The 21,052-nt window shown below is 37.0% G+C and overlaps 1 protein-coding gene across 1 annotated transcript in view; it reads right to left on the bottom strand.

The window, feature by feature from the left end:
- Positions 1 to 21,052, bottom strand: part of CNTNAP2 (contactin associated protein 2) — a 1,802,564-nt gene that overhangs the window by 694,229 nt on the left and 1,087,283 nt on the right. Inside the window, exon 11 of the mRNA XM_070424092.1 lies at positions 6,272 to 6,378. Within this exon, the coding sequence (XP_070280193.1) occupies positions 6,272 to 6,378 (107 nt within the window). The remainder of the gene's footprint in view (positions 1 to 6,271; positions 6,379 to 21,052) is intronic.

Here is a 21,052-nt window from a genome sequence, read left to right as displayed (position 1 = left end):
TGGGAAGAGCCATGCCTATATATTTGGGCAAGGTAAGAATCTCTCCTTTAATAAAAACATATCTGAACAAATATTTTCTCTCAGAATGAAGACCTGACATTTAATAATTCTTATAAAGTTCTATCCCTAAACATTGCTTATATCTATCAAATATCCTATTTCACTTGTAAAAATAGCCAAAAGTTTTTATACTATTGAAGACATCCTGGAGATTTTTAGGGCAATTCCACATAAGGGATTAATGTTATAGGTAAGGATGAATAAGGTCAAAGATTGATCCCAGCAGCATGAGAAAAATATCTGCCAAAACCTGAGAGGAGACATAGTGTTTTAAAATTTAATTTATGTAAATTAGAGCCATAATTATGAAGTGTAAGAAACACATGTGAAAAAAAAGAGAAGATAATTAGATCCCAAAGAGCACTTAAAGTATTGGAAAGTAAGCTTGGAGACCAACTGAAAAGTGTTTGTGCACACTGAAGGAAAAAGACTAGCTGCAAACATAGTTTTGCTCACAAGAAAGCATGTTTTAGCTGGGCCAGCATGGATTAGGGGTTGATCATCAATCTATGAACCAGGAGTTCATGGTTCGATCCCCAGTCAGGGCACATGCCTGAGTTGGGCTCAATCTCTAGTGTAGGGCATGCAAGAGGCAGCCAATCAATGATTCTCAACATTGATGTTTCTATCTCTCTCTCCCTCGCCCTTCCTCTCTGAAATCAATAAAAATATATTTAAAAAGAAAGAAAAACCTGTTCTTTAACGTTTGGGAGAGTGAAGTAGTCAATATAACAAAACAAATAAACTTCCAACATGATCATTCTATTCTTTCTGTCATGATTTCATGTGCTGATATGCTGCTAGTCAGTTCTTAGAAATTCACTGAGAACAGACTGTCTACATAAGAACAACTTTAAAGTATAAAACTGCAACAGTTTAATGTATTTACATTTTATCATAAACTAGTCTCTTTAGTTTTGGACAAGACACCCAGGCTTTTCCTTTCCTGTGATCTGACCATCTCCGGGTACCTCCGGTTCCCTAAAGGATGACTTCCTGACTGGGGTTTGTAAATGACAATCCTCTGAGTCCTAGAGGGACTGTGCTTGAAAATAAATTGTCCATGTATAAACAAGCAAATAAATAAAAGGATATCGGTCTAGGACATATGCAGATCGCTTTTAATTCACTTCAATTCTTCTGGGGGAAAAACAAAACCAAAATACTATGGGAACCAATCATTCACTGCAAGCCCAATCTGCCATGGAAATGAGAGCAAACCCTGATTAGCAGCATGAAATTAAATGACAAAAAGTGTGATGTGGGCGATTATTGGTATAGAAGTTCAGAGCGGAGGGATGATTATTCTGAAATGAAAAAAATGGCAAAATATTGTTGAGACTAACATATGCTAAACCCACCTCCGTGTCTTCCATGAGGCATCCCATTTAATCTCACAGTGGCTTTATGAGGGTGCTGTTACTATACCCGTTTCACCCAGGAGATAACTGAAGCTCAAATAGTTTACTTGTTACCCCAGGTTACAAGTAAGTAAGTGGCACAGTCAAGTGGAAATTCAGGCAGTGTGACTTATCATAAAAGGGCTTCCAGGTTCCACCTTGGACTACGACCTCTGGCAATGGATGATCACGGGTACCAGACAAATAACTATTTCATCCTGACCAAGCTTGGGCCATGTAAAAAATGTGCTGAAATGGTAGCCTAATTGTAACATTGGAAACTCTACTGAATATTGAGTTATAATAAACTTTGGACTTGACTTAGCTGTTCTTTACCTTGTTAAAGGAGTACTATAAAATTAACATAACTCCTTTTCAAAAGGATGCTTAGTTCTCTGCAGAAAGTGAGGTGAAATATTTAATAACACTAACAAGTTCAAAACCACAGAAGACAGAATAAGTGATTGGAAGTCTCAGCTCACTGGCTTTTAGAACTGTAAGAGACCCCAGAAGCATTTGATCAAGAGAGGAATAAAGGAAGTCCACAAAAAGTGAAGACTTACAGGGGCACACAGAATGATCATCTCACAGCTAGCATGAAGCCGCTGTCTTTTCACTTCAATGCTCTTGCTGTGAATGCAGTCGCTGATTAAGAAAAAATGCAAAATGTTTCAGTTTTTCCTCTGAATGACATACTAGTATAGTATATATATATTTTACATTGTTATTTGTTGGGCCAGGCATTCCCAACTTTTGTTATTTACTGGGCCAGACATTCTGTATCAAACTGAATGGCATATATTATATACTAGTGGCCTGGTGCACGAAATTTGTGCGGGGGGGGGAGGGGGGTCCCTTCAGCCCAGCCTGCACCCTCTCCAATCGGGGACCCCTTGGGGGATGTGCTACTGACAGCTTAGGGGAGCAGGCAGCGGGCCTAAGCCACAGTCTGTCCTCCCTCGACGGGAGGTGACTGGCAGGCCGATCAGGATGGTGTGGACAGCGAGCAGCCAGCCCCACCCCCAATTGTACCACAGCCACTGGTGGCCTCCCTCTGCGGGAGGCAACCCCAGCAGGCCTATCTGGGGATGGTGCTGGGCGGCCCTGCCCGGAATCGCCCAGCTGCTGGATGATTAGGGGATGGCACCAGCCCCCATTGCCCCGCCTCTGCTGGTTGCTGCCATCCCCCCAACCCAATTGCCATCCCCTCCCTCTGCCCACTGGCATGCACCTTGGCTGGCCTAGTGATACCTGCTCGTCGCCTCTACCCCTCACTGACCCTTTGTTCCAGCGATTGGTCAATTTGCTTATTACACTTTTATTTATAGGATTGCTTTACTTGGGGGAGATTTATCCACCAAAATGAGCTCTAGAAGGAGTGTTTTTCAAGGTGTGGTCCTACATTTTAACAGGCAACCCAGATGAGTGTTACGCATTGTATTATTTGAGAGGATTTCTTTTGAAGTGTGACACTTCAGTAATGAAACATTGGCTCATTAAAATTATGCCTCTGGCATGGTCACATTCAGTATCTGATTTTTAAAGTTAAAAGTTGAGCACCCAATATCTCTTTATCAATCTATATAGGCTCATAATGTTTCCTCAGCTTGAAAGTCCCCATACTCACAGAGCATTGAATGACTTCAATAAGTATTTCTAAGGGATCATGCAGGAAAGCTAATTTAGGTGATAGGCATGTGTAGTAGATAGATAATATCCTAGATTAGGAGAAAAGGTGGCACATTAGCCTTACATGGTGGTGGCTGAAGGCAGGAAAACAAACGTTGCAGCAAAGAAAGAGCACTAAGTCTGTCTCCTGTCCTAATTGTTTGGCTATTGCTGAACTAAGCAAGCTCCTTTACACTGTTCCTTTTCCTCGATACCTTCTCCCAATTGTTAGAATCACCCATCCAACCATGTTGCCCAAACTGGAAAACCTGGGCTAATACCATTTGCTGTGTTTGCTTTCACCCCTGTGTAATCAGCCAAATAGTTCCGCCAGGTTTCCTCATAAATCTGTCTCTGATCCACTGCCTCTGTCTGGTCCTAGTGCCCAACGTCAGTCTCTCTTTTTTTTGGGCCCCCAAACCCACAGCTGTCTAAACTGATCCTTCCCACAGCCACCAGATGGTTCACTTAAAATGAAAGCAAGACCAGGATGGTCCCATGCTTGACATTCTTCACTTTTCCTCCTTCTGTGGAATAAAATCGAAGCTCCCTGCTATGGTATAGAAGAACCTTACTGGTCTGTCCTCTGCCTACTTCTTAGGCCGCCGTGGGAGTCAGGGCCTGGCAGCCGAGACCCGGGCACTGACTCGCACAGCGCTGGCCCGCAGGAGTCAGGGCTGCGGGCCGCCAGGACCCAGGCCTGACTTCCGCCCAGCCCCCCCTCTCCCACCGCCCCCCTGCCTGTGTCTGCTCTGGAGTCGTCCTGTCTGTTGTTTTCTCAGGCTCTGGGCCAGTGCTTGACTCTTCCTCGTGAGCTGGTTGTGACCTTATGGCGTCCTAGTCTAATTTGCATATTATCTCTTCATATATATAGATACTAGAGGCCCCACGCATGAAATTTGTGCACGAGTAGGCCTTCCTTCCCCCAGCTGCCAGCACCCTTCCCTCTGGCACATGGGACCTGGGCTTCCCTCACAGCCCCGGCTTCTTCTGGAAGGTCATCCAGAAGGACGTCCAGTCTAATTAGCATATTACGCTTTTATTATTATAGATTTTTACACTGTTACTTACTGGGCCAGACATTCCCAACTTTTAAATAATCAATGAGAGTAAGGAAGAGATAGTACTAGTCTTTCAGTTTAATAGGATGCACTTACCCTTCAATAAGCTACCAGGTATACTTTTTCTTTTTATCACAACAAAACAATGGCCAGTCAACTCTTTATTGAATTGTGCATTATGGTCTTTGAAGCTCTATCTAGCACACACTGGATTTTCAAGATTTTGGCCTCATTTAAAGAAGACAATGAGGGATCAGGGTCAAATTGTTAAAATGCATGATTCTACTGTTCTAGATATAAAAATGGAACAAGTAAGAGTAGGAGTGAGCAGCAGGATGGAGATAATTTTCCTCTTTTACATTTACAGTTCACACTAGAGCCAAACCTAAGCACATGTAGGATGTTTCTAATACTTATAGTTATTCCTGTTTTTAAAAACTCAACTATTCAACCAGTAGCATATTTTTAATATTTTTAAATGTAAAAATAGTTTTAAAAATTTTCTTTGCTATTTCAGCAACTGTAAAATATAATTTGCTTTTCAATTCAATATCAAAGTGTTCACTAGCATAGGAAACCCTTAAAACAACCACCAATTTCTTGCTGTTTTACTTTAGTGTTTCCATATTCAGAAACAAAGTCCCTTATAGGTAAAGGTGGTATTTATAGGACAATACTATATAAATTAAACTGGTGGAGTAAAATATTTAGTTTTTTAAAGTTATCTAATACTTATATAATGAGTATTATGTGCTGAACGTGAACATTTGGTGTGATTGGAAATTTTAGTTATAACTCTTTTATTGTAACTAATTTCAATATCAGTTTTGTTCTTTATATTTTCTCAATACCTATATATATCAATATTTTTCAGATGATGAGTTACTGTCTGTTTTTTATTATCTTGTATATCTTCCTATTATTGTTAATTTCTTAGTTCTTTTTGTCTCCTGTTTTTAAATATCTGTCTAAACAAATTAATAAGTGCAATAAAATAAATTACAAATATTTTTTCTTTGTTGAAGTCTCCCAATATATTCTGAACACACTCTCTGGCTGAATATGACTACAAATAATGATAGAAAAGGCTCAGAGAACTATATTGCATTTTTACTGTCCCCAGAACTCCATCCTGATCATATTTTGTTTGTGATTGCTTCTTAAAAGTGAAGAGAAAGCAGTCTGTGTAAGAGGGTTTAGATATGAGACTTTCAATCTTTCAGAATATTGTGTGATGACTGAAGGAGACTGAATCTTTCTCCCTTCCTTCCTACACACACACACACACACACACACACACACACACGCACACACACACGACTGTCTTTCAACTATATGTTTTATGCAAATCTGTCTGTCTTAAAAAGTGCTCTGTAAACAGCAATACATTTTTGGAAAGTTAATATTACAATTATAGAGATAGTATTCCTTTAAAAATGTTCTTTGAATTATAAAACATTAAGTTTACTTACCTTTTCAGGGTGAAGCTATTATATAAAACAAGGCCCTTCTATGCTTCACTAGTCACTCTTGCATGTTACTTTTTATTTTTAATAATAAAAAATTCTCTCTTTTTGTTTTTATTTTTGATATCACTTCAATGGGCTTCATTCCATTTTCTAACTTTTCTTTTTCTACTTTAAATAAATGTGTCCAAATCGTTGTGACAGAACATGAGACAATCATTTCCAAGAAACTAAATGTTCAAATTACACTCTGTCTGCCTCTCTGATGAATTGATAAATGAGGATCCAGTCAGAGACATCACACTACCATAATTTTCCAATTTACCCAGATAGACATGGCTTGGGCACATTGAGTCAAAGCCAAGATCAGCATCCCAATTTTAACTACATGTTTACAGATTATTAGAAATGTTCCTCTCTTTTTGAGTCATTAGGCATGAAAGAATATATTTTGACACCTAGAATACTGTTCTGGAGAAACAACAACAAATCTGGGTTCTTCCGAATTGAGTGATTTAGTATGTGGATTAATTCAGGTTGCTGAGTTTTAAGGCACAGCTGAAGACCTGGGAGTCTCATGTAGTACAAGTTCAAAGTGAGGTGAATTGGCACTCACAGTTGTGGCAGGTGGCCCCACTGTATCCAGTCTCATCACAAGTGCATTTGAAGCTGTCCCACGTTTGTGAGCACTTCCCACCATGCTCACAGTGATTGGGCACACATCTGTCAGAGAAAGAGACAAACAGAAATAAACCAACCAGAAATGGGATTTATGAGTGGCCAGATTCCAGGCTGTCTGGGCAATATATCATCACAATGCCGGTTTGCCTTACCGAGGCAATTAATCCTTGTTAGTTTGAGCTGATTAATATGATTTGTGATGGAAGGTGCCAAGTGCACAAAAGATGATGTATCACAGGCCTGGTGTTTCCCACTTTTGAGTAAACAGTAGAAATTAACAAACAGTCGAGAGATTCATTTGCATATCACAAATTCATTTTCGTTTTCTTTTGCACAAAAACAAAGACACTAGTTAAATTTCCTCCTGGTGAGAGATGAAGGATTAGCCATCCTGGTTCCTGTCCTATTCTTTATAAAGGTCAATACCAAGTCAGAAAGGGGTAACACTGAGTTTTCCATAGCAATTTGAGGTTCTGAAATAATGCATGGCAAGGGCAATGAGAATATACCAGCCTGGCAAGAAAAGATTTCTGTCTTCCTTACCATTTTCCCGGTGCCCAGCTGGCTGATAGAAGCCACCTACTTAAAAAAGGCAACAAGCATATCAGAGGGGGTCAGGGGAATGTAAGTTTGTATTCAAATCTTTGTCTATTTACTAGGTGGGCAATCATGACTATGTAATTTAACCTTTCTGAATCACAATTTTCTCATTTGAAAAATGGAGTAATTATAAACAGTTTTAAGGTTTAGAAATAATGTTCATAAACTAGATAATTGCTAGGAAGGATAATAGAGGGCCAATAAATGAATGGGAGCTATGACTATCTGGACCATAGCTTTCAGGGACAATTGCATAGCTTGCCTGTGTCTTAGCAATAGTGAATGAAATTGAAATTTGTTTAGGAATACTCATGCTTCAATAGCACAAACTCTTTCCTTTCCCCTACCTTTTTCATCAATTTCTCTCTCTAACTTCTCCACAAACTGATTCTTTATGACCCAGGTTAAGATGCTCACAGATAACAAAGGTATTAGTTGTTATGTGTTAGCATTTACAGGACATTTCTGGATTTAAACAGAAAAGGCCACCCAGAATAAAACAGCAGAATCTATAATAGTAGGTCATAAGTAATGGGCTGATGGAGAGCCACCCTGCATAGAATTCCTTAATTATAATGAAGCCCTGTAAATTTCCTGCTACAAAATAAGATGGACTGGGATCAGGTATAGCATTCTCCAGCCCTGTTCTTTTTTTGAGTTACCATCAGCCATGTCTAAAATAACTGTAGCAGGGCATGCCCCAGTTAGGCATGGAACCTCCAATTCTAACGTAGAAATGTTTTTCCTCTACAATTTTTATAAACATTTAGTTTTGTAAAGTGAAAGATGAACAAACTTCAGGTCACTGCCTTTCAAAAGCTTACAACCTAGGGAAAAAATACATATATATTTAAAAACTAGAATATAAAGTGGCAAAATGCAGGGATGGACAATGAAGTTTCACATGAGGGACCATATGTAGGTTTGAGGCACAACAAAAGGCTTTTAGATTGAGCCTCAATGAATGGGCAGGATTATAAGAGAAGAAAATGAGAGGAAGAAGATTAATGGGGGAAATAAAATCTTCAAAGGCACAATATTGGATTATTAGGAGAGATAGAAAATTCACTCCATAGTTATTTACTTATTCTCTCTTGAAACTCTTTTATGTATAAAATTTATTTTATTTGATAAATTTGATATTACAACTTATAAATTCAAGGTATACAGTATGTTACTTTCATATATTTATATATTGTAATATGATCGCAGTTGAAGCAATATTTATCACATTACATCATTATAGTAAGTAATAATGACTGTATTCATTATATGTGCATTAAGTCTCTATGGCTTATTTACTACTCATTACAAGTTTGTACCCTTAAATACCATCAATCTTACCCCCACCTTCCATCCCCTGGTAACCATCATTTCACTTTGTGATTGTTTTTTTTTTATAGGTAGGATTTATTTTTTTTAGAATTCACATATTCATGATTTCATATAGTACTTGTCTTTCTCTGTCTGACTTATCTTACATTAGCATAATGTGCTCAAGGTCCAAATATGTTGTCTCAAATGGCAGGATGTGTTTTCTTCTCATGGGTGAATCCATTGTGTATATACATATCACATCTTTATTAACCATTCATGCATTTGGGTTGTTCTCATATCTCGACTATCATGAATAATGCGGTGATAAACATGGGAGTACACATATCTTATCAAAATCCTGTTTTCATTTCCTTTGGGTATACAGCATACTCAGAAGTAGAATAGCTGGATTGTATGGAAGATCTATTTTTAATGTTTGAGAAACCTCCATGTTGTTTTCCATAGTGGTTGGGCTAATTTACATTCCCACCAGTATCTGTTGTTTCTTTTTTGATTTTTCACCCATTGTTTCTTGTTTTCTTAATGATAGACATTCTAATAGGTGTGCTGTGATATCTTATTGTGTTTTAATTTGCATTTCTCTGGTGATTAGTGATGTTGAACATTTTTTTCATGTCTATTGGCCATCTGTATGTTGTCTATTCAAGTTCTTTGCCAGTTTTTAAATTGGATTGTTTGTCTTTATGGTTATAATTTTGTAGTATCAGTTGTAATGTCTCCCCTTTCATTTATAATTGTACTTATTTAAGTCTTCTTTCTTTTTTCTTAGTCTAGTTAAGAGTTTGCCAATTTTGTTTATCTTTTCAAAGAATCAGCTTTCAGTTTCGTTGAACCTGTTTGGTTTCTTTGATCTCTATTTCATTTATTTCTGCTCTGCTTTTAATTATTTCCTTCCTTCTGCTAACTTTGGGCTCAATTGTATCATCTTTTTTTAGTTTCTTGAATGCAAAAGTAGGTTGTATACTTAAGATCTTTCTAATTTCTTAACCTATGTTTTTGTTGCTATAAACATACCTCTCAGAACTGCTTTTGCTGCACCCCACAAAATTTGATATGCATTTTCATATTCACTTGTTTTAAGGTAATGTCTTTTTGTTTCCCTTTTGATCTCTTCTTTTAACCATTGGTTATTTAAAAGTATGTTGTTTAGTTTCCACAAATTTGAAGATCTATTCATTTTTCTCTTATTGTTGATTTCTAATTTCATGCCAATGTGGTCTGAGATAAGATTACATTTTAACATTAGTTTTGTGGCTTATTATATACTCTTTCCTGAATAATGCTCCACGTGCACTTGAGAAAATGTGTATTCTGCTGCTGCTGTTGGATGGAATATTTTATGTATGTGTGTTTAGCTCCTTTGTTTATATATATAATTTTAGAGAGGAAAGGAGAGGGAGAGGATTAAAAACATCAATGATGAGAGAAAATCATTGATTGGCTGCCTACTACCACCCCCCTCCCCGCCGGGGATTGAGCCCACAACTCAGGCATGTGCCCTGACTGGGAATTGAACTAAGACCTTCTGGTCATAGGTTGACACTCAACCCCTGAGCCACACTGGCCAGGCTAGTTCCGTTGTTTTATAGTGTGGTTCAAATCCCACATTCTCTTGTTTATTTTCTGTCTGAACACTCTATCCATTGCTGATAGAGGGGTATTGAAATCCCCCACTCTTTTAATATTGTTTTCTATTTCTCCATTAACATATGCAATGATTAATATATTTTAGTGCTCATAGGTCGGGAGCCTATGTATTTATGATTTTTATACCTTTTTGAAATATTAACCTCTTTATCATTATATAACAGCCTTCTTTGTCTCTTGTTACCATTTTTTTTAACTTGAAGTCTATTTGTCTGATATATCTGATTACTTTTGGTTACTACTTGCTTGAAGTATCCTCTTCCACCCCTTCACTCTGAGCCCATGTTTGTCTTTGAAGCTGAAATGAGTTTCTTGAAGGCAGCATATAGTTAGATCTTGTTTTTTAATTCATGTAGCTACTCTATGCCTTTGGTTGGTGAGTTTAATCTATTTACATTTATGGTAATTACTGATATATGAGGACTTACTACTACCACTTTATCTTTTGTTTTCTGGTTGTTGTATATCTCTATTGTTTATTTTTCCTTGTGTTTTTGCCTACCCTTCAAAGTTGGCAGCTGTCTATAATAATGCGCTCAATTTTACCCTTTTTTATGTTTCATGTTTCATGTCTTTACTCTAGATTTTTGTTGTGTGGTTACCATGAGGTTTGTATAAAATGTTTTACAGATAAAACAGTCTTTTTTTTTCAGATGTAGCAACTTACTTTCACTTGCCTATTCAGGTTCCATCATTTTCCTCCTCCCTTTTTCTATTATTTTTGTCACAAATGATCCCTTTTTTGCTGCAAGTTCCTTACCAAATTTTAGTCTCTGTAGTAGTTTTAATGCATTTTTCTTTAACCTCTATGCTATGCTTAAGGATTTAACACCCTATTTTAAAATAGTTACAATTTTCTAGTTCTGTCTACTTATCACCTTACTCAAAGTTTTGTGTACTTTGGTCTTTTTATTTCAGGTAGGAGAATTACTTTTAACATTTCTTGTAAGGCAGGTCTAGTGGTGGTGAACTCACCCAGCTTTTGTTTGACTGAACAAGCTTCTATTTTTCCATATCTGAGGGATAACTTTGCTGACTTGAGTATTTTTGGCTGGCAATATTTACCTTTCAATACTTTGAATATGTCATTCCACTCTTTCCTTGCCTGCAGAGTTTCTGCTAAGAAATCTAATTATTATCTAATGGGGATTCTTTTGTAGGATAATTTCTTTTTTTTAGCAGGATGCCTTTAATATTTTTTATCATTAACTTTTGATAGCTTTATTATAATATGTCTTTTGCATTATGATAGTAAAGTGGTCTAACAGCTTCATGGACTTGTATGCCTAGTTCTTCCCCCAGGTTTTGGGAAGTTCTCAGCTGTTTTTTTCTTAAATAATCCCCTGTTCCCCCTTCTTCTTCTGGTATACCCATTATTCATTCTTATGTTGGTTCTCCTAATGGAGTCTAATAGGTCTCATAGGTTTTCTTTTCTTTTTTAATTTTGTTTTATTGCTTAAAGTATTACAAAGAGTCTTACATATGTCTCCTTTTTTTCCCCTTTCCCTTGACCTTCCCCTGCCTCCCCTACCCCTCAGCGTCTTGTTTTCTTTACATTTTTAAAACTTTAGTTTTATTTCTTCTGAAATCATTTCTAGATTCCTAGCTTCCAGGTCACTAATTATCTCTTCCATCTAATCAGCGCCATTACTAATGCTTTCTAATGAATTCTTCATCTCATTTATTGAGTTCTTCTGTTCCAGAAGTTCTGTTTGGTTCTTTTTTAGAATTTCAATTTCTTTAGTAAAGCATACCTCTGTTCATTAATTTTATTCTTGAGTTCATTGAATGGTCTTTTTGAGGTTACTTGTAGCTTGTTGAATTTCTTTGTAACAGCTATTTTGAATTATTTACCAGTTAGATCCTAATGAAATACTAAATTAGTTGCTGGAATTATAATTACTTCTCTATATAATTTCAGCTTGGCCAGAAGAAATAGCAGGTAATGAAATACACTGCATAGGGTATATGCCCATGTAGTATATTTCAGGATTGCAATCTTCCATGACTTTGAGTTTGGTTACTGGAAAATTGTCATTTTACTTTTGTGATACCATGATTCTTCATGCTATTTAATTAGATGTGCCTCTGCCCAGTGCATTTGAAGTAGGAAACCTTTCTTATTAGGTAAAGCTTTGCTTACTTTGATTTTAACAGTTTGATATATTGGCACTAAAGGCCCTTTTTCCCCAGCAGGTGGAGCTATAGCACATGTTTTTTTGTTTCTCTTACATGAGCTGCCTCATGGCTCTACTATTTGGGAGCACATACATCCCATCCTCCAACCCCTCTGTCAGAGGTGTCTTTGGTACCAACATCAGTGTGGGGGTTGCCTAGAATGTGGGCACCACTGCCAGGGAGACCAGGGTCATCACAGGCATCCACCTCTGCTTCCCTAGTTCTGCCACCTCTATGAGGTCCAATCCATCCACCTTCAGATATACAGATGTACAAATCCCTCAGGTATCCTGGCAGGCTGTACAGAGGGTCCTTTGTTGTGCTAAGGATATCCTAACTTAAAGGAGACAGACAAAGGGAACAATTTATACTACCTTTATGCTGATATCACTCCTTGACACCCTACATATGATAGGCATTTGGTGTTGGTGTTGGGCCTGGTGTTATCAAGGCTACAAAAATGGCCCTTCTCCAAAGACCTTATAACCGAGGTGGAGGTAAAGGATAAGATTCATGCAAAATACAAGATGAGGCAGAATTTCATGACTCATCGAAGAAATATGAAATGCGACAGAAATTTGGATACCAGAGTAGTTATGAGTAAAATCTAAATAACGGGCTTAGTAAAGTGTAGAACATTTCATCCAGGCATTAAAAGAGGAGTTGCATTTTTATAAGGAAAATGTTGAAAACTGTCCCAGCTGCAGAAGCGAAAAAGCAATGACAAGGAGGTAAAAACACTAGCAGCAGGTGGTTGTGGGTTGTGGTTTTGGATGAATTCCCACAGCCACTACCCTCTGCAGGCACCGAGGTGTGGGCCTCAGCATAGGTACTTGTATCCAGGAGTCCCGATTGTCCAGATCATGGGGGCAGTCAATGGAACAGACACTTCAAAATTACATAAAACTAAAAAACATCCTAGATATTTAATTTTGGAATACTGTATGTGTGTGCCTTTGTGTAGTATATTTACTTCCTAAGTAATTGTGGGTTAAAATGAGCTCAGCCTAATAGTGAAAGTAATTTACATCAGCTCATTGTATCAATTAATTTGGTGGAAGTAGTACAGAAATGTACTGAGTTATAAAAAAACACACACAAAAAAACAGGTTGGAATGTAAATGGGTTCTAAAAAGGGCACAAAGCAGAAAATCCATGTCTCAGTGGAAAAAAAAAAAGATTACTGTATACAAACACACACACACGCATGAGAAGCATATATCTATCAAGTGAGATTAACTAAATAAATACTGCTAAAATCCAGTATTAATAATTTTTTAAAAAGTGATCTTTTATTTAAATGCAATTTTAATATTTTTTTCAGTCTTCTTTATTTGTTAATCCTTGCTGGAAGATATTTTTCCAGTGATTTTTAGAGAGAGTGGAAGAGAGAGGGAGAGACACAGAGAGAGAAACATCCATGTGAGAAAGACACATGGATTGGTTGCCTCCTGCATGAGCTGCGACCAGGGTCCAAGCCAGGGAGGAGCCTGGAACAGAGGTATGTGACCTTGACCAGAATCCAACCCAGGACCCTTTGGTCCTCAGGCCAGCGCACTATCCATTGAGCAAACTGGCTAGGGCAATATTTTATTTTTTAATGTTTGTTTTTCATACTTCTAAAAACAACATGATCCATATGCTGATTATTGGCATTTCAATTCTTAATGGCATGAAATGTTTTATGTCCAAATCAGGTTGAATAATCAAATGTAACTCCAAACCCTAATATTTTATCAGTATATTAAAAAAGATTAAGACCCATTACCAACTAAAACAAATTACAAATTAACCTAGCTTTCCTCTTTCTAATTATTTATTTATTCTACTGTACTCCTATGGAACCATTTGCATATGTCCAACATATCCTTATTACACTGTTTAGTAATTATTTGCTTGAGCATATGACTTCTAAATTGTGACACTTTGCAGTTAGGAATTTTTATCTTATGATTCTTAGCATGACAAGGTGCCTAGCCCACTCTCAGTAAATGCTTATTAATGGGACAACAGAAGAAATGGATTAATTCAATGCTAGAAAGTTATGCCAAGGAACTAAAGTAATTTCAGAAGAAATATCTCTCTACTCTAAGAAATATGGACTATGTTTATGTATGATGTTAGTCTTAGATCCAGACCGGTGCTTTAGTAAACTAATTATTGGAGTAGTTCCCAGGACATGTATAATTTGTGTCAGAGCATGTCCTAGCTTGAAAGTTTGCTTCTCATAAACAATGAATCAGAATGCCTCTATTGCTGCTATCAGAGAGCTACTTGACCAGGATCAGGAACATACAGGGAAGCTGGCAGGTGTCAATTTGCTGTGATCAAAGGGCTCCAGAGCAAGTGATGCATCAAATTAACTCTGCGCCCAGCTCGCCCTGGTATCAGAGACTCTGTCAGCCGGAATCATCTGTGCACTTGTGCCGATGCTTTCCCAAAATGCTTAAAATCAGAATGCATTTTTAAAAACGAAATTGGTACCTCAGTACATAAAACCAATACAAGCTGTGTTTTGAAAGTTCAAATGTATAACAATTGCTTAATAGAGCACCAAATGGACAGTGTAGCTGTTGGGATGGATGCGATGATTCCGCCCAGGGTTCTGCATGACAGTTGCAGTTTTATTTTATCCAGTGTATCTTTTTTATTTCTATACTTGATTTTAACGGCAAAGCATCGAGGACTTTGGTATTTGGACATACCAGTAAGAAACTGCAAATGGTACCACAGTTGTTTGCAGCAGCTCACTTTGTAGTCTGTGGATGCTACTTAATGAAACAGGGAGAACAGAAGAACTCTATTTCAACCCTAAAATATGTTATTCTGGGCAGCATCACCGAATGTATTAGTAGTCTTCAAAGAATTTTGAGGGTGCTTTATTAAGTTTTTTTTTCTCTACAGTGTTTAGGAGTTAAAATAAAACTTTAAATAAATTTCAAATAAACCTTATTGTTGCCTTTAAAGCCACATTTGGTTCTGTAGAACTCAATATAAAAACCACAGTGTGTGTGCACCAGGACTTCAGATCTATGCTTACACAATACCCAATAACCATTGACAGTGGAGTATTGATCAGAACAGCTTGCTTGCTGTGACGAACATCCTGAACTACTGGTACGCAAATGCACAAATGTGTTGGTTCTCAAAGTTTTACATGCATAGGAACCACTTGCAAACCTTGTTGCAATGAAGATTCTGATTTTTTAGGTCTGGGATGGAGTCTGAGATCCTGTGTTTCTCATAAGCTCCCCAGCAATGCTCACTCAGCTGGTCAGAGGACGACATTGTGAGTTCCATTCTCTGCGGCAGGGTCTCAATGAATGGGGACGCCAAGGGGAGAAACAGCACAGAGGCAGGTAGCCTGTCAAAAGGACAAACTTGATTCACTTTGCCGTTTCTCCTGAGACTGTACTTTATTCACGGGTCCTCCTACTCTTTTTTATATGATTCGTTCAGAGGGACAATATGATAATCTCTTCATCTCGTTTAGTAGGTTTAACATTTCAGAACCTGACTTTAGACCTCACATAATTCAGAGACAGTGATCACTGAATATAAAGGTAGTTTCATTTCACCCTAAAATCAAGTTCCTTGTCCTCAATGACAGAGTCAACTGAAATTTCGCACCTGCTCAGTTCTTGTCCAGAAACTCGTGCCAGGATACTTAATTTGCAATGAAAGGGAGTACCACAAGTCTCAGAGAGGACTACCTGCACATTCAGCATGCCTTCTTCTAAACTTTAGAAAACTTTAGATTACTTGTAGGTTATTTGGTAAACTATTGGAAAAATTTTAAAAGTGATTTATAAGTTACCATCCTCGCATAAATTACCTCCTAAATTTATGATTTCCTCCTTTGTCTTGCCTTCCAATTTTATTTTTGCAAATTAAGAAATTCATTTAGAAAGTTTGCTTTCTTAAATGCTATTTTTGCTATTCTTGGCCCCAGAGCTTTTCCATAATCATGGTGGGATTTTCTTCTGCATTACCTGCAATATTGACATTTTAGTACTTTTATTTGCACACTAATTAGCTTTCCATTTTAGTTGAAGGCATACTCCCTATGTAGTATATTTCATTACCTGCTATTTCTTCTGGTCCAGCTGAAATTATATAGAGAAGTAATCATAATTCCAGCAACTAATTTAGCATTTCATTACTACATAACTTACTTTTATAGTTGTATAACCAAAAAAAACATGAATGTTATATTTATGGTGTTCCTTCAACAAGCATTTATTTATGGAAATATTTAAATGCATAGATATTGACTATACTGCTCACAATATGCCCAAATGTCCTATTAAAAATAATCAAGCATCTTTGTTCCACATCTATGTAACTATACATTTCTATGCTAACTGTGTCAATGATTAATTTTAGCCTAACTATATAAACATATTAAAATCATTTCTATTATAATAAGCTTGAGTTCAGCTTATCTTACTTTTGTAATTTACTTTGAGTTATAATTTTATAATACATTCTCTATTGTTTTATGAATAAAACATATTTTAAAAGGTCACAGGTTCACAGGAGGAGAAGAACTTGTGAGATCCTTAGTTCCTTCTGCCTCATGATCCAACCGTCTTTAACCTATGTAAGTAACGGTAAGTTCTTTCTATTTAGTCACCTGCTGTAATAAAGATACTCTAAAACCAAATCTGAAGAAACAAAAAATCAAGGAAGTGAAATCCTTAAGACATTGTATTTATTCATCAAAATGTAATTAGGAGTTGGGTCTCTCTATATGCCTAATACTAAAAATATTGGTACAGACATAATATATCACAATTGTATGAGTATACCGAGGTTTGATGGAAAAGTTAATCTTTGAAAGGAAGTATAGATTTAGGTTAGCCTTGAAGAAAGAATACCTTTCCATGCGGAGGGACAGTACGAGCCAGCACCAGTATAGACAAGTGTAAAACGTGGTTACGGAATAATGAATTGTTGAGTTTGGCCGGAGCAGAAGACTTGCATTCAGGAGTGAGGAATGCAGCCACAGCCCTTCCCCTACCTTCCTTTTCATCATCACCCTGAATTTGTTCAGGTATCTTCTCTGCTTCATGAGTCCATTTGCTTTTAGAAGGGAGACACTCCCAATCCCTAAGGGACTAAAAGTAAAGGACCAAGCTTCTTAATGAAGTCATTAATCTGTTGCACATTATTCCTCAAAAACTGTGGTCCCCTTCTTCTATCACAATAGAATGTGTGTCCATATATAGAGCCACTGACTTCTCCACGAAATATACTTTCCATCATGGTAGGCTCTATGTCTGTGCACCACTCTCTATCCATTGCCTGGAATTCTGCCTGTCATTGAGCAGATAATCACTGAATGAATTTTGAGTAAGTGAATAGCAATCATTTGGAATTGTTGGAATGGCTTTCAGAGCCATTTTACAAATATGTGACTGCATATAAACAGAAAATGTCTCAAACTGCTGTGTTTTAAGTGAAGCTTTAGATTACCTGTTCCATTTTTCTCAAATCTAATATAGAAAGATAACCCCATTACACAATAAGTCAAAGTGTCTGACTCAAGGCTTCATACAATCTCCACACCTACCACAATGCTATTTCCTTTATAGATGAAGAAAACACACATCCAACAGAAGCCCTGCAACCTGAAAAATTGGTGAAGCCTTTATATACTGAGATAATTATTAGAATGGCAAGTGCAGACCTGAAGAAACCCACGAGTCAAGCAAAAACAGGATTTGGACAAATTAATCAATATATAAAAACATACCAAAAGAATAATTAAAATAATAATTAATTAAAGATGAAAACCCATACATTTACAGGTTTCTTTTATTAAAGAAAGTAATAGTATGAGTAACTCCTATGGGATACTACAAATTGTGTTTTTATTAGATTAGAAAGATTAAATACTTTAAAGAAAGTAATACTATTAATGAAATTACCATGAAAACAAGTTAAAATATTTTACAGTTTATGCTTCCAAAGGCATACAAGCAGTTGTTATAGATTTAGCAAATTAGAAAAAATTGCACAAAAATTGCACTAATCATATTACACTATGAAGTGCAATATGATTTAATTGGCTCACCAGGTTTTCTGATCCTGAAATCAAACTGGAAACATCTCCTTAGGCTTCACTGCATTCTGATCTCTCAAATATTCACTAGTGAAGAACATTTAAAATGTCCTATTTTCAATGTGACCAGGTTTAAGAAGTACCACCATGTTGAAAACAGTATTCCAAAAAGTAGAAACACAAATGGCTTTTAATGGTCTACACAGAATATTTTCATTAAGAAAGAAAAGATACTCTACTAAGGCAGAAATATACAATTAATGATCTTTGTTTTCTAGATATCAATACAACAACATTTTAACATAAGCTACACATACACATAATTAATTTTTTAAAATGTTTTTATTGTTACACTAGAGGCCCAGTACACAAAAATTTGTGCACTCGGGGGTAGGGGGTCCCTCAGCCCAGCCTGTGCCCTTTTGCAGTCTGGGACCCTTTGGGGGTGACCACTTGCTGGCTTAGGCCTGCTCCCCGAGGGATTGGGCCAGGATGGCAATCAGACATCCTTCTGGCAGCCCGGCAGCCCTCGGGGGATGTCCACTTTCCAGCGGGGAGCAGACCTAAGCTGCAGTCAGACATCTTTAGTGCTGCTGAGGAGGCAGGAGAGGCTCCCACCACCACTGCTGTACTGGCAGCCGTCAACCTGGCTTGTGGCTGAGCAGAGCTCCTCCATGTGAGAGTTCACTGACCACCAGAGGGCAGCTCCTGCACTGAGTGTCTGCCCCCTGGTGGTCAGTGTGTGTCATAGTGACCAGTCATTCCCAGTCTTTCTGCTGTTAGGGTCAGTTTGCATATTACCCTTTTATTATATAGGAAGGTTCACATCTGTACTTCTGGGTTAACAGAAAATTCAAACCACCAAAATAGAAGAGTAAGAGTTTACCATTAGAAAGAATGATAGAACTCCTTGTTTGATCTCTTTATTTTACAGATAAAGAAACAGAACTGGAAATTCAATGAAATTAAGTGGGCACAAGGTCACAGGGTCTATTGTAGTATAGTCAGGACTTGGGCACAGGTGTCTGTCTAGCACTTTCAAAATACTGCATATAGTCCTAACTTACAATGGAGAAGAATTGTTGCAAACTAGAGATCTTTTGGGAAGCACATAAAATTACTGTCTTTAACATATTTGAATGCCTTTTGTCTGGGCACATTCTCTCCAATGTCTGGCTCTCTGACTTTATTTATTTATTTATTTTTTGCACAGGGTCCAAAAAGATATATTATGCTTATGCAGATTTTTAATATTTGTCCAGTGAAGAAATTAAAATGAGTATTTCTGACATTTTTATAGTTGATTCCAAGCAAATAGTGTGGCAAACAATTTAATCAATTTCTATGGTTTTGTTATTATCCTCACTGTTAAACTTATTATTTTCTCTGGAAAGCTTAGTCTCTTTGGAAGGCAGTGTTCATTGTAAATTAAGCTGGCTAGAAATCTATCAGTTATCTGTGACAGGTATTGTTTGGAAAAGAGCTGTAGATTTTGATTCTCAAAGGACTAAAGAAAAGAGACCTATGCTAATGGAGATAGAGGATTGGAAAATGTTTGAGGGAGAGCCTATTGCTGTCCTTTAGGAGGCCAGAGTATAGGAAATCAAGCCTCATGACATATACTTTTGTTTTATCTCATTATTATTTACTGTAACTCAGCTAGATTCCAAATTTCTTTAGGTCAGTTGCTCTGTAAGACCTGGGTCAGCACCACAGACATAGAAGGCCTACGATAAATGTCTGTTGATGAATTACTGAATCGAAGACAACAGCACAAGCAGTTTCTCCTCATCTATTATAGATGTTCCAGCACAAAAGAACCACAGAACTTACAGGTTGCAGTTTTAAAAGAAAGTCATTCCTTATCACATTCTTCAGAGATGCACATAGTTATGGCCACAGAAACTAAACTTTTCTATAGATCTCACAGCTTGTTATTGCCAGAGATAACATCCTCAGACTAATGACCTTAATCCTTGTTTTCTAGTGTTCACACTTGTTTCTTTGTTAAAAAAGGAAGAGGATTCCAGTGCACAAAGCTAATGTCATAAGTGTCAATAAAAAGCGGAAGATGGTTTGCACATAGTCTAATACCTTGTTTTAGTGAACATGCCCACTTTAATAATGTGTCCTTAATACTTTCAAAATAAGTATGTTCACTATTGTTACTTCTCTTGATATATTTCCCAGAAGACAGCCTCCAGTTGATTACCCATTGTTATCACCATTTCTGTTAACACTTAGCTAAGCAAGAACACAGAAATAAGTCATTTCAAATTTATTCTAATTTAAGAACTTTAATTCATTTATAGAAATCCTGGGTAGCATGGTTTAGAACATTCACTATCTCATTAATTGGATTTTGTGCCAAAGTAAACTGCTAAAGATTGTCATACCCGTTGCTGTATGGAATTGCATATACTGTTATCTTTAAAGCTCTGTTTGAGAATTTATATTTTAACCAAAAAAAATAACATTGGCAATGTCATTAAATTGATTAACATTATCATGGGCTAGACAATTACATGCTTTGCAGAGAAGATGTTTTAAAGGTTCACTGAAGAAATAACTAATGAGAAGTAGGTAATACTTTATCTCTTCTTCATAAATGGAAAGAATAATTATTGAGCACCTATTATGTTCATGAAGGATATGAAGCACTGGCCATCTTAAGGAAATATGATGAAATCTACACACTGTTGTACATGTTATTGTGGAAGCATAGACAGAATACTCTGGGAGGGTGCAGGGTGGTTATGTTTAGGATGCTATTGTGGGATGGGGTGGCTAATTGTCATGGAAGCTCTTTGCACGTGATGCTTGAGTTGGTTGTAGATGGGTAAGAGCTCAGAAATCAAGAAGGTATTCCTTGAAATGAGAACAGCA

This window comes from Myotis yumanensis, unplaced genomic scaffold (genome assembly GCF_028538775.1).
Source record: "Myotis yumanensis isolate MYYU_CA2020_CCGP unplaced genomic scaffold, mMyoYum1.0.hap1 SCAF_9, whole genome shotgun sequence".
Taxonomy (NCBI): Eukaryota; Metazoa; Chordata; class Mammalia; order Chiroptera; family Vespertilionidae; genus Myotis; species Myotis yumanensis.
Note: the sequence above shows the minus strand (reverse complement) of the source record. Positions and strands in the feature narration are given on the sequence as shown.